Source organism: Hordeum vulgare, chromosome 5H (assembly GCF_904849725.1).
Source record: "Hordeum vulgare subsp. vulgare chromosome 5H, MorexV3_pseudomolecules_assembly, whole genome shotgun sequence".
Taxonomy (NCBI): domain Eukaryota; kingdom Viridiplantae; phylum Streptophyta; class Magnoliopsida; order Poales; family Poaceae; genus Hordeum; species Hordeum vulgare.
In genome coordinates, this window is record NC_058522.1 from 468,390,895 (window position 1) to 468,403,542 (window position 12,648).

The 12,648-nt window shown below is 41.4% G+C and overlaps 1 protein-coding gene across 1 annotated transcript; it reads right to left on the reverse strand.

Moving 5' to 3' along the window:
• Positions 1–584: 584 nt before the first annotated feature.
• LOC123398976 (isoamylase 3, chloroplastic) lies at positions 585–11,845 on the reverse strand. The gene is made up of 24 exons (XM_045093411.1): positions 11,521–11,845; positions 11,346–11,403; positions 11,169–11,243; positions 10,747–10,904; positions 10,302–10,395; positions 9,335–9,571; positions 9,148–9,252; positions 8,728–8,832; positions 8,499–8,633; positions 8,319–8,405; positions 7,921–7,978; positions 7,261–7,324; positions 5,834–5,933; positions 5,210–5,310; positions 4,717–4,768; positions 4,096–4,158; positions 3,381–3,470; positions 3,213–3,285; positions 2,290–2,369; positions 2,095–2,199; positions 1,901–1,999; positions 1,593–1,654; positions 1,359–1,470; positions 585–1,132 (listed from the first exon to the last, which is right to left on the reverse strand). Exons 1-24 carry the CDS (start codon positions 11,622–11,624, stop codon positions 1,019–1,021), a joined length of 2,331 nt encoding a protein of 776 aa, XP_044949346.1. The 5' UTR covers positions 11,625–11,845; the 3' UTR covers positions 585–1,018.
• Between the last annotated feature and the right edge of the window lie 803 nt (positions 11,846–12,648).

Here is a 12,648-nt window from a genome sequence, read left to right on the forward strand (position 1 = left end):
CTAAATAACCGGACAGCTAAGTTCGTCGATGATTCGCTCGTCTAAAAGGAGCTCATCTAGCTCCGTTTCGTTGTATTTCCTCGTGTCTGGAGCCTAATGGGAGGTTAGTTAGGCGGTCGCCAATGATTGAGGATTACCTGGCTGTGATGGGAGGAGCTGGCTGGCCACATTGGTGGCCTTCAGGTGAGATGGACATGGGAACTCCATCACATGCCCATCTCAAGCACCAGCCCGGCGATCCCTGTTGGGGAAGCTGTAGCATTTCTCATGCTGCACATGTAGAAATCTTCTGCGTGCCAACCGCTGTCGCCGTCGGCCCAGTGCGCGATGAGCATGGCACCGCCACTGCGTGGTCGCGATCGCTACAGGCGGCTACAGGCAATAACTCGGGGCAGTATGTTAGTTCAGGGAATTGATGATATGGAAATAACAGAACTTACCATTAACTTATACTCTACTAGCATAGATCATGCCAGGCCACATGACTCCATGCTTAAAATGTTACAATGGGACCTTTCGCGGCAAACAGCAAATGCACCCCTTGTATGTTTATTCTAGAATGTTATAATGTCACAAAACACAGATTAAGTTGCAAACGAAGGCATTTCGGTGCCACGTTATTAGAGGAACAAAGAGTTTGGTAGCCATTCGCTGGGTATTCGAAGAATGAAAGAACAGATAGCTATGGGCTAGATTCCCTCGAGACTTCTTGTCCCCGACTAAATGGCTAGCAACTTCAGTCTACTTACATGTGGAACAGTGGAAACAAAGTGTGCTTGGCATGTGCTATTATTACACAAAGCTCTATATACGAGTTGCAACTATAGCTCCCGTCGGTCGATTTTCACAGAGATGCGCCCGACTCCCAACTCAAGAGTTTGTCACGCTTTGCAGCATGTTGTCTAGGGCTCAGAGAGCAAGATCAGCATACTGTTTTAACCAACTGACAACTCACAAAAATGAGCCGAAACTGACATTATTCGTATGCTTCCATCAGACTGGCCAGTGCCCCTCCAATCTATGGCTTTGCTTTGAGCAAGATGGAAGAGTATGAAGCAATTCTATACCCGGATCCAGTAAGTGGCACCCCTTCCGGTGTAATATCGTTTGGTGATTCCAGGTTGGTATCCACCTGCAAAAAGGACACAACAGCAGTTTCAGGCTAATTATCCACTAAACTTATAGCAAGTCAGAACTAAGCCACTTGCTTCCAGAAAATTGCAAAAATCTGTCTTTCTTAGAAAACACTGGGGAAAATATCAGTAGATTTTCCAAGCAATTGATGTAGTAGCATGGGAGGAACTAGACAGTACGACCACTGAGTTACAAAAAGTTAGCAAGACAGGAAGTATACATACCACACGGTTCCAGCTTTTATGATGAGGTGCTGGGGGAATCACAGCATCCACAAAATAGTCATGGGCATTGAATGCCAAATAGATATCTCCACCAGAATTGTGGTCGTGTATCCTACATTAATCGCCAAACAAAACAGTTGAGAAGACAAGAACTCGTAGCAACCAAACTACAACAATACTATCATATGGTCAGAATGAATTACACAATAAAAACTGAAAGCCAAACTTCCTTACGTGAATGCCAAGAATTTGCTTTCCAAGTTATCCCAACAATCCTCATGCCAGGTGACATCATTCTACAATCAAGAAAGATCAGAATGCGATGAAAACCTTTGGAAGAAAATTCAAACCAAGAGTTACATACTTGCATCCTACAAAAGCTAGGAATTGTCGTTTCTAACGTGCAATGCACAATAAGAGACCAGATCACATACTTAGCAAATACTCAACAGAAACTGATAACTGTATTTCAGTAAAGGAAGAACTGTTTATTTTCAATACGCCGGTCAACTGCAAGAACACCACTAAGAATTTGAACATACTTTACTAAGAAACCTGTCCCGTTTCAGTATTGGGTGGTTCTGACGAAACTTAATCATCTCTGAGAAAAACCTGAAATGGCCATATCTTCTTTCCGCCAACTGTATCAAACGGACAAGAGGAGAAAACAAGTTAGCATATAGATGTGGCACATCCATAACACATTTTGAATGGAAAACCAAAATAATCATGTAACCTGTTCCCACTGGAAATTATTTATGCAGGTATCATGTCCATAGCTATTATTGTTTCCATAACGTGTATGACCATATTCATCTCCCATCAACATCATTGGGGTGCCCTGTTACAAAAACAAAAGGTGCAATTAGTAATTTTTACATTATGCAATACCACATAAAAGTCCAACTGTGAAGTGATCAATAATATTTACTTGAGAAATCATTAATGCCACATGGAAGTTCTTCATTTGTCTCGAACGCAGAGCTAACACATTCGAATCATTTGTTTCTCCTGTTTAGCAACAAGATCAAAATATGATAACCTTCCATGGTTGTATTTTCTTCGAGAAACAGAAAGTGTGCGCTTCGATGCATTGATAGAAAGAATAGAGTAGTAACCGTAGAAGCCTAAGACTACGCCGAAGCAACCGACCACTCAAGACAAGACCACAACTACAAACAAACACAACCAAACCAACCCTGGCATAGATGCCATCCGCACAAGCGGACAGAACACAACGCCCATCACAAGAAGAGAGAATCCAACTCTGCAAAGGGCAGAATTGGGCTACTCCCACTTTGGAGGCAACATAGTTGTATTTGGTCTATTCTTGATACAGAAACTTCACTACTAAGAGTAGGCCATGAGTTCTATCAAGTGTCAAGCATACTGCAAAATTAATTTTGAACTAAAAATGCATTTCGTGTTCTCCTTGTTCTTGTGCAATACTATACTTCAGTCAGATATCTTAAGAACGGCGGCACTGGAGATCGCCTCTGTGTGGTTGGATATCGGCTCTGGCTGCTTGGGTGGTTGAGTCGTCGACCCGTTGGGTGCACGGCCTCAGGGCCAGTGTGCTGTGCTGCTGATGTTTGTAAGCCAGAGTGGCGGCTTAGGGTCATGTGGTAGGGTGTCGACTAGGGTCGCTTGGGCAGCAGAGTCGGCGGCCTATTGGGGTGCAGCCTCGGGACCGGCGTGTTTGTATGGCTCGTTTTATCAGTTTTCAGCCAGTTTGTATGGCAGGAGTATATGATAAGGTAGAGCTCCTTGGTTGCTCGAAAAAGAAAAAAACTCTCTTTTCACTTGCTAATTTCAATATGAAGAGCAACGCATGATAATGAGTAATGATGGTACCTTCAACACCACAGTTCCAGCTAAAGTTATCATTGCATCCATCACGTCCACCTTCTCCATTAGCATCGTTGTGCTATATAATTTTGGTCAAACAGAAAGCATATTAACATAGATACCACTACCTGTATAGGACCTTACTTTATAGTGTTTTTGGTATACTCGAGTTACCTTTAAGTTGTATGATACAAGGTCACATAAGGTGAACCCATCATGTGCGATTATAAAGTTCACACCGTGATGAGGCTTCCGCTGGTTCACCTGCCAATCAATATCACATCAGAACTTGACTTTGCACGTGGTCCTGTTTTGAACTATGTAATCCTAAATCTTCCACATAAAAATAAGTCTCGAAGCTTATTCACAGAAGCTCCTAGCAGGCTAGCACCTCCATACATAGAGTGGTTTAAATCTCAAAATGGCATCTCATCCAATATTCAGAGTACAGCCAATACCGTTAAGCATTTGGGTGGATCTTAGAGAAATAAATCAGAATGAGCATTGAAAACAATGCAAATAGAATTGCATACAAAATAAATATGGAGGTTGGATATGTTAATAGCGTAAGCTGCGCCCTGATGACACTACGGAAATAGCAAGTGTATAGTTTCAACCTTCAACAACGCTGAAGACTTAAGCTCCGGAATTTATTTTTCTTAACACACACATAATTGTGTGTTCACTGTATTTAGCTCAGGAATTTGCAAATACAGTAAAAAGTACACTTTTGAGTCACTTATTTTGGGACGGAGGGAGTACTATACAAAACATCAAGAAACAGGGCTCCAAAAGAAAGTATGTTTAGTGATGATATAACCAAGCAAGGAAAATCCTCAACTGATGGACAAAATGGCAGGCAGGGAAAGAGCACAACTGAACAAAATACCTGGTAGAGATCAGCGGATCCAGATATACGAGTTGCCAACACCCCCTTCATACCAGGGTCACCCTGCAAAAAACCTCCAAAATGATTAGCAGGATTCAATCATTCGTCAGTGCTTGCAGAAATAATTGGAAATGTAACAAAGAAAGTAATCAGGACAAACTCTTTTGCAGAAGTCACTCTAAATTCAGATCAAATGTTACAAAATCCACTGATGCTAAAAAGGAAATATCTTGGTGTTGTAGGTCTTTGCTGATTTAGTTATGATTAATTCAAAGACATTATGCTATGGAAAGCATGAGAGAGTGGAAGCAACAGCAGTCCATGGAAAATTGGGTCGGTAAATTCAAACAGGCAGAGAAGCCTCATAAATTCTTGAAAAGTCCATATTCTTCTGTGAAAATCTTTCTCTCTGTTAGCTGTTCTGGCTTTTTTACTTTTCTGAGTTTTATATCGGTGGCTTGGCTTTTGTCAATATAAATATAAGATAGAGGATCCTTAATCTTTCGCCACGGCAAAATGGTCATGAACAAAGCCATCTAATGATCTGTCTTAAGAATATACAGAAATGATCAGGATTTTGGAGAATGTTAAAGATCAGGATCGGGATATAAAGAACAGCACCTTGATGAACCTTCGAAGGTCGTCTCTATACTTTCCATTCCATTCAGCCCACCTACAGGGGCATTTGATTATATCTTACAAATATTGGCAATATTCTCTAACAACATTGAAACATATTCAGCTCTTCGTACATTTGAAAAAGGAAACATAGTCTAATAAGGACTCCTAGACCAATACTAATACTCCCTACGTCCCAATATAGTGCAAAGTTGTACTGAAGTTGAGACACTTATTTTGGGACAGAGGGAGTACTTCCTAACAGAAATTACTGGCAACAATTTTAGGCAACAAAAGGGACCACCATAAGAGGAATGCAGTTGTTAAGTAATTTATAAATGGTCATCGGAGCATTACATCAGCGATGTTAGAAAAACAAAAAGTATTTGTGCTACATTATCATCGCAGTGTAAAAATAGTTTAGTGCTAAACAAGAAACATAGGTACGAAAAATATACATATCTAGCAATTTCAAATGCACATAGTGCAAAATTACCTGTCCCAGTTAGGAAAACGCCCTACTAGATAAAGACCTCCACAATCCCAAGGTTCAGCAATTATCTTGCATCGAGATAACACAGAATCTTTCGCAATTTCCTGTGATCAGCAAAATAAACAATGAGACAAAATAACAACAAACATCATAGGCTGATAGTTCTACAAAAACACTAATGTAGGCTATCAGATGAACATTGCAGTCTTGAGAAGGTGTGATATATCATTTGCAATTTCATAAACGTAAGGGGGCATTCAAAAGGTCACACATTCATAGGACCCTCAGGTTCCTCTAAATCTACTTCATTAATGACCCACCAATCATTCAAAGCTGATGATGAAATTTTGCATGATTGCACTAAATATCTGCCCGGCAAATAATGGTTCAACAACTGAGAAAGAGAAAGCAAATACGGCATAAAATGTTGTGAAGTCCATAAATTTCAAGGTGACATTGGTTCAAGTGAATTCACTAGGTCACAATTTGTATCCGATCAACCATAGTTAATGTAAGAACTTATGTCTTGTGTTTTCATGATATCAATGAACTTCATTTGACTAGAAAGAGGAAAACTGTATCTCTGATTTGAAGTTAAACACTACAATTCTGCAACTATAAAATTACCCTGATGAGTGGAGGAGCATCAAGAGGACTGCCATCTGGTCCGCGACAAAGAACACTTGCAAGGTCAAACCGAAATCCATCTATGTGGTATTCCTTAACCCTTGAAGCATCAAATAGTCATACAAATAAGATAACATACTTAAAATATGATGAACTCTTCAAAAAAGAGATCATAAGCAAATACTTGGTCTGAATATTGTATCAAGATATTAATGAACTACTGCAGTGCAGTTTTCTTGATCCTTTGGCTGCCTTGCACTAATACATTTAATATAGGACTTGTCAGTGCATACAATACTTTGATAAGGAGATCCCTAGCGACTTCACTCGTTCAAGGTTGGAAATACTTAAGTCGGTCCACTCACAAGGCACGAGAGTCACCACCTAGACTCCATGAGAATTGGTTGCCACCTGATGCTTCTACACTTTGTATTGGGTATGGACTGGACATCATGGGTACCAAGGAGTGAGGAAACAGGAATGATTCGTAAGCCCAGCTACATTCAGTCGGACTGCAACAGCACAGAGATCTGAACAACCATGCTACATCATGGGTACCAAGGAGTGAGGAAACAGGAATGATTCGTAAGCCCAGCTACATTCAGTCGGACTGCAACAGCACAGAGATCTGAACAACCATGCTACTGGAGGCTCAGTCTGGAGGCACAGCAAGCAACCGGTCCAACCAGAAACTCGGTGTGGATTAGACAGGTCACACGTTGTTGTTGTTTTTGTCTAGCCTGTTCCAATCGAACTGGCTCCTATTCACTTCGCTAGTGTGAGTGGATATAGAAGCGAACGCTCACCTCTTTCTTAGAGTTAGTCAAAAATTTAAGAACAATGGAACTCATGAGTTTTGCTCCCCTCCTACGGTTACAGCTTCCATGTCATCCTACGATTGGGAGTTCCGGAGTTTCCCCACCGTTGTTTTTGTTCCATATGCAAGAACCGTTTGTGCGATGGGTTCTTTCTCAAAGGCTATGACATTGGCACTTGTTGCTGGCATCGATTGCTCAAGCAACTCGAGTCATCCATTCCCATTGCCTGAAGCCCAGGCCTCCCCGTATATTAACTGCAGCAGTCAAGTGACTTCATCAACTATAACGTGTCACAACCCAGATGATTTGATGGCTATGAACTAATGCGTGCAGTGTGTACTGCAACATAGAGGTAGTTTTCAGTAATTTCGGTCTATCAGTATCATCTTGATTTGATCATATAGATCCGACAGTTCAATTCCACATGCATGTTTATTTATTTGTCAGCACTTGATTGTGAGAGTGGAACACAAGTATAAACAAGTGCTACCGAAGCATTGACTATACTGATTAATGAAGACTAAAGAGACGATGAACATGAAGACAGAAATATGCATAAACTAAAATGCAGTTGCTTGACGTATAGAACAACATGCAAATCGTGCATACCAATGTCTCAAGCTGTCGAGTACTAGTTCCATGACAACAGGATGGTTGCAGTTTAGTGTATTCCCTGGATTAAACCGAGTATACTGTTAACACTTAGGAGTAGACACAAGTTCCACTTACTTGAAATTTTAAACATACCAGAATATTAAGTACCTAGCCATCTAAATGTTATAGTATCAACCAGATAATTAAGCAGGCTTCCAATATTTTTTAACAAGGTTTCCCTATAGGTAGCAATGTGGCAGGCTCGCATCAATGCTTGGGTTGAAAAATATAGTGGCTGCAGCCAAATAATGACCAGGTGACCACTCTTAACACTTCCACCAGTCAATATAGCAGCTAACGTGGCTGCAAGGTTCAGTCTGATGGCATGACAAAAGATAATAAACATAGATTGAATCAACATTTATCATTTTAAATACATCACAACAAAGTAGCACACAGATATGCAGTTTATTTGCCTAGAAGCACACAATCACAACATTAATTAGCAAGGTACATGGTTAGTAAGCGGATCAGCAAAACAAGATACATTAACATCCTTAAAGCCGGAGCAACAACGAACATACAAAGCATTGGGTAGCACCCTAGAACATGTTCATGTATCACAAGCACGTCACAAACAATCAAGTAACAGAAGTTCAGGAATCATGGTTTTACCGCATCCCGAGAAGTTCAGCAGTTGAGAGTTGTTGTTCGGATCTAACATGTAATAAACCTGCATGAATGAAAGTAGTGTTTTTGGTATAAATTCATGTAAAACCTGAAGCAGGTGTACACTTCTAAACACTTTGGGGGTTAGAACAGATTAACTTAACCTGGTCGCAAATTTTACTTAGCCTTCTAAGACCACTGACTGTCTAACCCATTATATAACAGGTCAAAAGGTTGGAGTGAGCAAACCCGTACACAAATTTTGAGTTAAGCAGCCCTATTCCGATTCTAACCTAGTTCTTTTCAACCCGGAATAAAACACAGTCTACACACTAGAACTAAGAAAAGATGGAGCAACAAGCAGATAGGTGCCTTCATCGGCTATAACTCAAATAATAAATCACCTTGTTGTCGATGCCACGAAAAGAAGTAACATAAGGATGAGCGTCATCTGCTTCATTCGTATGGTTGTAAACAACGTCCAGAATAACCTACACAAAATGATGATACCATTAAACACATTTTATCATGTGGGGTGAATAAGAATGCTACAATAGGTTGCCATATCTACTGGATGTCAATACCTCTATACCAGCTTTATGCAATGCCTTGACCATCTGTTTGAGCTCTCTGGAAGCAGCCAATGGTCCACCACCAGCACTTGCATAGCGGGTCATGGGAGCAAAAAAGTTGATTGTAGAATAACCCCATGTATTGACCTTCCAATTGAGAAGTTGAAAAGTCATTTCACAATTGATTCCACTGCTGAACCATAATGACATCATGCACAAAGTGGCATATCAGAATTTTTACCATGTGGTCCCTTGGGTTAGGGTATCTCTTGAACTCCAGCTCATCAAACTCAAAAACAGGTAGCAACTCCACTGCATTAACTCCGAGTTCAAGCAAATGCGGGATCTACAAAACCGCAACTATTGCATGCATAAGTCATTAAACAATATAGGCTTGAAGCCTTGAACACTGAAAACTAATATGCATATCAGGTTCCCAACACTAGATCACTAAAATAATAGTGGGAATATATTTATTCCGCTAATAACTTCCAGTAAGGGCAGCCCGGTGCACGTAGCTCCAGGACTCGAACCCGTGACCTCATGGTCACTAGGCAACAGCTTTACCGCTGCGCCAAGGCTCCCCTTCAATAACTTTCAGTAAGGACAAAACAAATAATTGTGGTCACAAGCCACACAATAAGAAGAAATTAAAACTTACTTTGTCGATGAATCCTAGATAGCTTCCACGAACAGCTGGATCAAGCCCACTTGACTCATCCGCAGTGAAAGCGCGAACGTTCATCTCATATATAACTAGATCTGTCTAGATTAAAGAACAGAAGAAAAGTAGTGAACTTCATGTTTAGGATGCTTTCTTCATCTATTCTATGAAATGATCCTAGTACCTCAGGCAAATTTGGAAGCTGGTAATCAGCACCCCAATCAAAAGGAGAGCTATCAAAATCATATGTTCCAAAAGGCTGGCTTGGCTTCCCTTTATCAACACCAAAGTAATTTCGACCAGAAACTAGTTTCGCGTAAGGGTCAAGAAGAATAATGTTGCTATCAAACCTATGGCCTTGTTCCCATCCTTGAGGACCATTAACACGATATCCATAAAGAACTCCAGAAGTGGGCAACCCCTGAAAGTACATTTATATAAGGCTTCATTCATCATATATGCATGGGAAAATACATAGAAGCAAAATAGGCACAGATTTCTCCTCCTAACAATAAATATTGTAAAGAACATAGGATATGTTTTCAGCCAAGACCAAAAGAGAACATAAGGATTTCTCCTCCCAACAATAAATATTGTAAAGAATATAAGGATATGTTTTTCAGCCAAGACCAAAATAGATAGATGTGTAACATGCTGGAAGCTTTTTCTATAGAAGGGGTTTTCTCCTCTATTTCACCCAGAAACCACAAAAACCCTTGCAGTAAACTGAAACATGCTAGAAGTGACACAGTGAGATAGCCAAAGTTATGAGCCTGCACTACTCAGCAGTGCATTTTTTTTTCTTTTTATGAATGAGTTGACGTGATAAGATCAGTGCTTTCAAAGCATATGATTCTCATAAAATTAAATCTTGTTACTCAGTGAGATAGCCAAAGTTATGAGCCTGCACTACTCAGCAGTGCATTTTTTTTCTTTTTATGAATGAGTTGACATGATAAGATCAGTGTTTTCAAAATATATGATTCTCATAAAATTGAATCTTGTTTTGAAGAATATGTAATACAGATACACATGAGGCGAATGATGGGATTCTTCTTCCATAAATGTCAGCCACACCAAGTTGTCAATATTGAAAAGAATAATGCCTTATCTTCGAAGGTACAGATAACATGAAAGCTTCATAACAATACCTCCACCAACACATGCCATATATCTCCAGTTTTGTTCTTCTGGCAATCTAAAGCAAACTCCACAAGTTTTTCACTTTCTTCATCCTTGGTTCCTCTGAAGGGCAATCAAGTATGTCAGACAATGAGAAAATCATATTCCGTTGGAAAGAGAATGCAAGATGAACAAGCTAAAGTACAACGCTGATCTGCAAAAGGTTATTCCAACCAGGCCAACAGCCCAGATCAACTAATAAAATGGCAACCTGGGAACCAAATAAACATTGTTTTGTGCATTCGATCTGCAACACACACAAACAGTTGATCAAAGTGATGTGTTTTGGCTTTGTGAACAACTTGTTTTGTGGGAAACCAGGATTCATGAGTTCTAGCCTAAAAGGCAAAAACAGTTCACTTAAATGACACTGAAAGCAACAAAACCACACAATTTAGGAAAGATTGTCTGTACCTCTCAGCAAGCTTGATGCAGAGAGTGACAGAAGAAGCATGTTGAGAGAAAATCGCGAAGTTGATACCACTTTCAACCTGCGACACTCCTAGAGGGGATGCTTTGCCGGAAGAATATTTCAAGGGCATTTCGGTGCCTGCCATTGCGCTTTCCTTTTCCTGGCGATGTTACAGAATGAACATACACTTTAGCAAAAAGTACATGATACAGAACGGGGAATAAGGATATTCAGCATCATACAGTTAATGAATACTTGAATTCAAACATATTCGCTTAGCGGAAAGTTTCACCAGGACAATAACTCATGACATGTCAAATTACCACGAATGTATATCAAACAAACAATTCAGTACACCGGCAGCTAAATGGATACAGTACGATACAACCATGCATGGGATGAACACTTGAGCACGGTGCGATACCTCGGTCGCGATTCTCCCAGCATTACCAGCCTGAGCTCTCGCCGTGGTAGTCCGCACGGACCCAAATCGCTGTGCCTGCACCACGACAAAATCCGCTCGGATCAATCCACCAATTAGAACGGATATATGGATGCACCCCGCGAAAAAAAAAAGTAGTACAAAAATCGAGACACCTGCCTTTCCGAAATGCCCTCCTCCGCACCCGGGCGCGACCCCAAGCCTGCTCGCCGCCACACTGCACAACCAACCACATTACACATGCATCATTCAGAGCGGCAGATTGAACGGCACGAAAACGACAGAATGCAGCGCGGCGAAACGAGGTCGCGCGAAGAGAGGGGGAAACACGCACCGGTTCGGAAGCGCGGAGCTGCTGCTTCGGCGTGCGGTGGCGGTGGCGGTGGCGGCGGCGGCGGGGCGCAGCGGGGAGCGATTTGTAGAGGCCGCCGAATCCATCCAAATGAGGGGGGTGGTGCTGGGACGGGTGGCGGGAGGGGTTTGACCCGGGACCGGGGCTAGTTATAGGGGCCCGTGGACGCGGTCATGGGGCGGCTCTCGAGGTCGACGGAGTGGAGTGGCGATGGGGAGCGCAAGTCGGAGCGGGAGGAGGAGGAGGATGCGGCGGTGATCTCACCTCGGGGAGGGCGCGCGGGGGAATGGGGCGACGGGGATGGGGGGTGGACACGTGGTGTCGCATGCGCGGGGCGGGCGCGGCGGATAGGGAAGTGGACGGACGACCTCGCTTCCGGGCATCCGGCCCGACGTGTGGTGTCGTGTCGTCATGCGCTTTCTGTAGAACAGTTTTTTTTCTTCTTACAACAGTTACTAGTGGTGTCCTCTAAAAAAGAAACAGTTACCGGTGAATGATAGCACTGTTTGTACTCTGACTGAGTTAAACGTTAGAGTTAGGCCATGTTTCTTTAAAAAGTCTTAGGACTTTTTTTAGTCCCAACTAAAAAGTCTCTAGTCCCTACCTGTTTTTTTTCTAAAAATTAAACATGGACTAAAGGTCATTAAATGACATGAAAAAAAATATGTTACCCGTAGTAATATACTAGAAGTTATTAAATGACATGCTAAAAGTAGGGGCACTGTTGGAAAAAGTGCCAAAAAAGTCCCAAAAAGTCCCTCCCATAGGGACTTCTTCATTTAGTCCCAAATACCCCATTTTAGTCCCTAAAAGTCCCTCGTGTTTCTTTCACATGGGACTAAAAGGGACTTTTTTTAGTCTATACACCAAAAAGTCCCTGGAAAGAAACACCCCCTCAGATTATAAGGTTGGTCGTAATGGGAGTACCATAGCTAGTATCATGCATGCCAACTAAGCAATTTTGATGAGGTGGTATAAAATTAAATAAAAAAAAGAGGGTTGAGTATCATATCATGATATGATGATACCGTATCATATTAAATGATGTGCTACTAGTATGTGTCTTGCATGACAATAAATGAATTATCCTATGATACTAACATATGATGC

Excerpts from the sequence above, each read along its gene's own strand:
- LOC123398976 (XM_045093411.1), bottom strand. The coding sequence starts at position 11,624 with ATGGATTCGGCGGCCTCTACAAATCGCTCCCCGCTGCGCCCCGCCGCC. Across the intron at positions 8,833-9,147 it reads ATCTAGGATTCATCGACAAA|ATCCCGCATTTGCTTGAACT; the intron begins GTAAGTTTTAAT and ends GCGGTTTTGTAG. Across the intron at positions 8,634-8,727 it reads CTAACCCAAGGGACCACATG|GTCAATACATGGGGTTATTC; the intron begins GTAAAAATTCTG and ends CTCAATTGGAAG.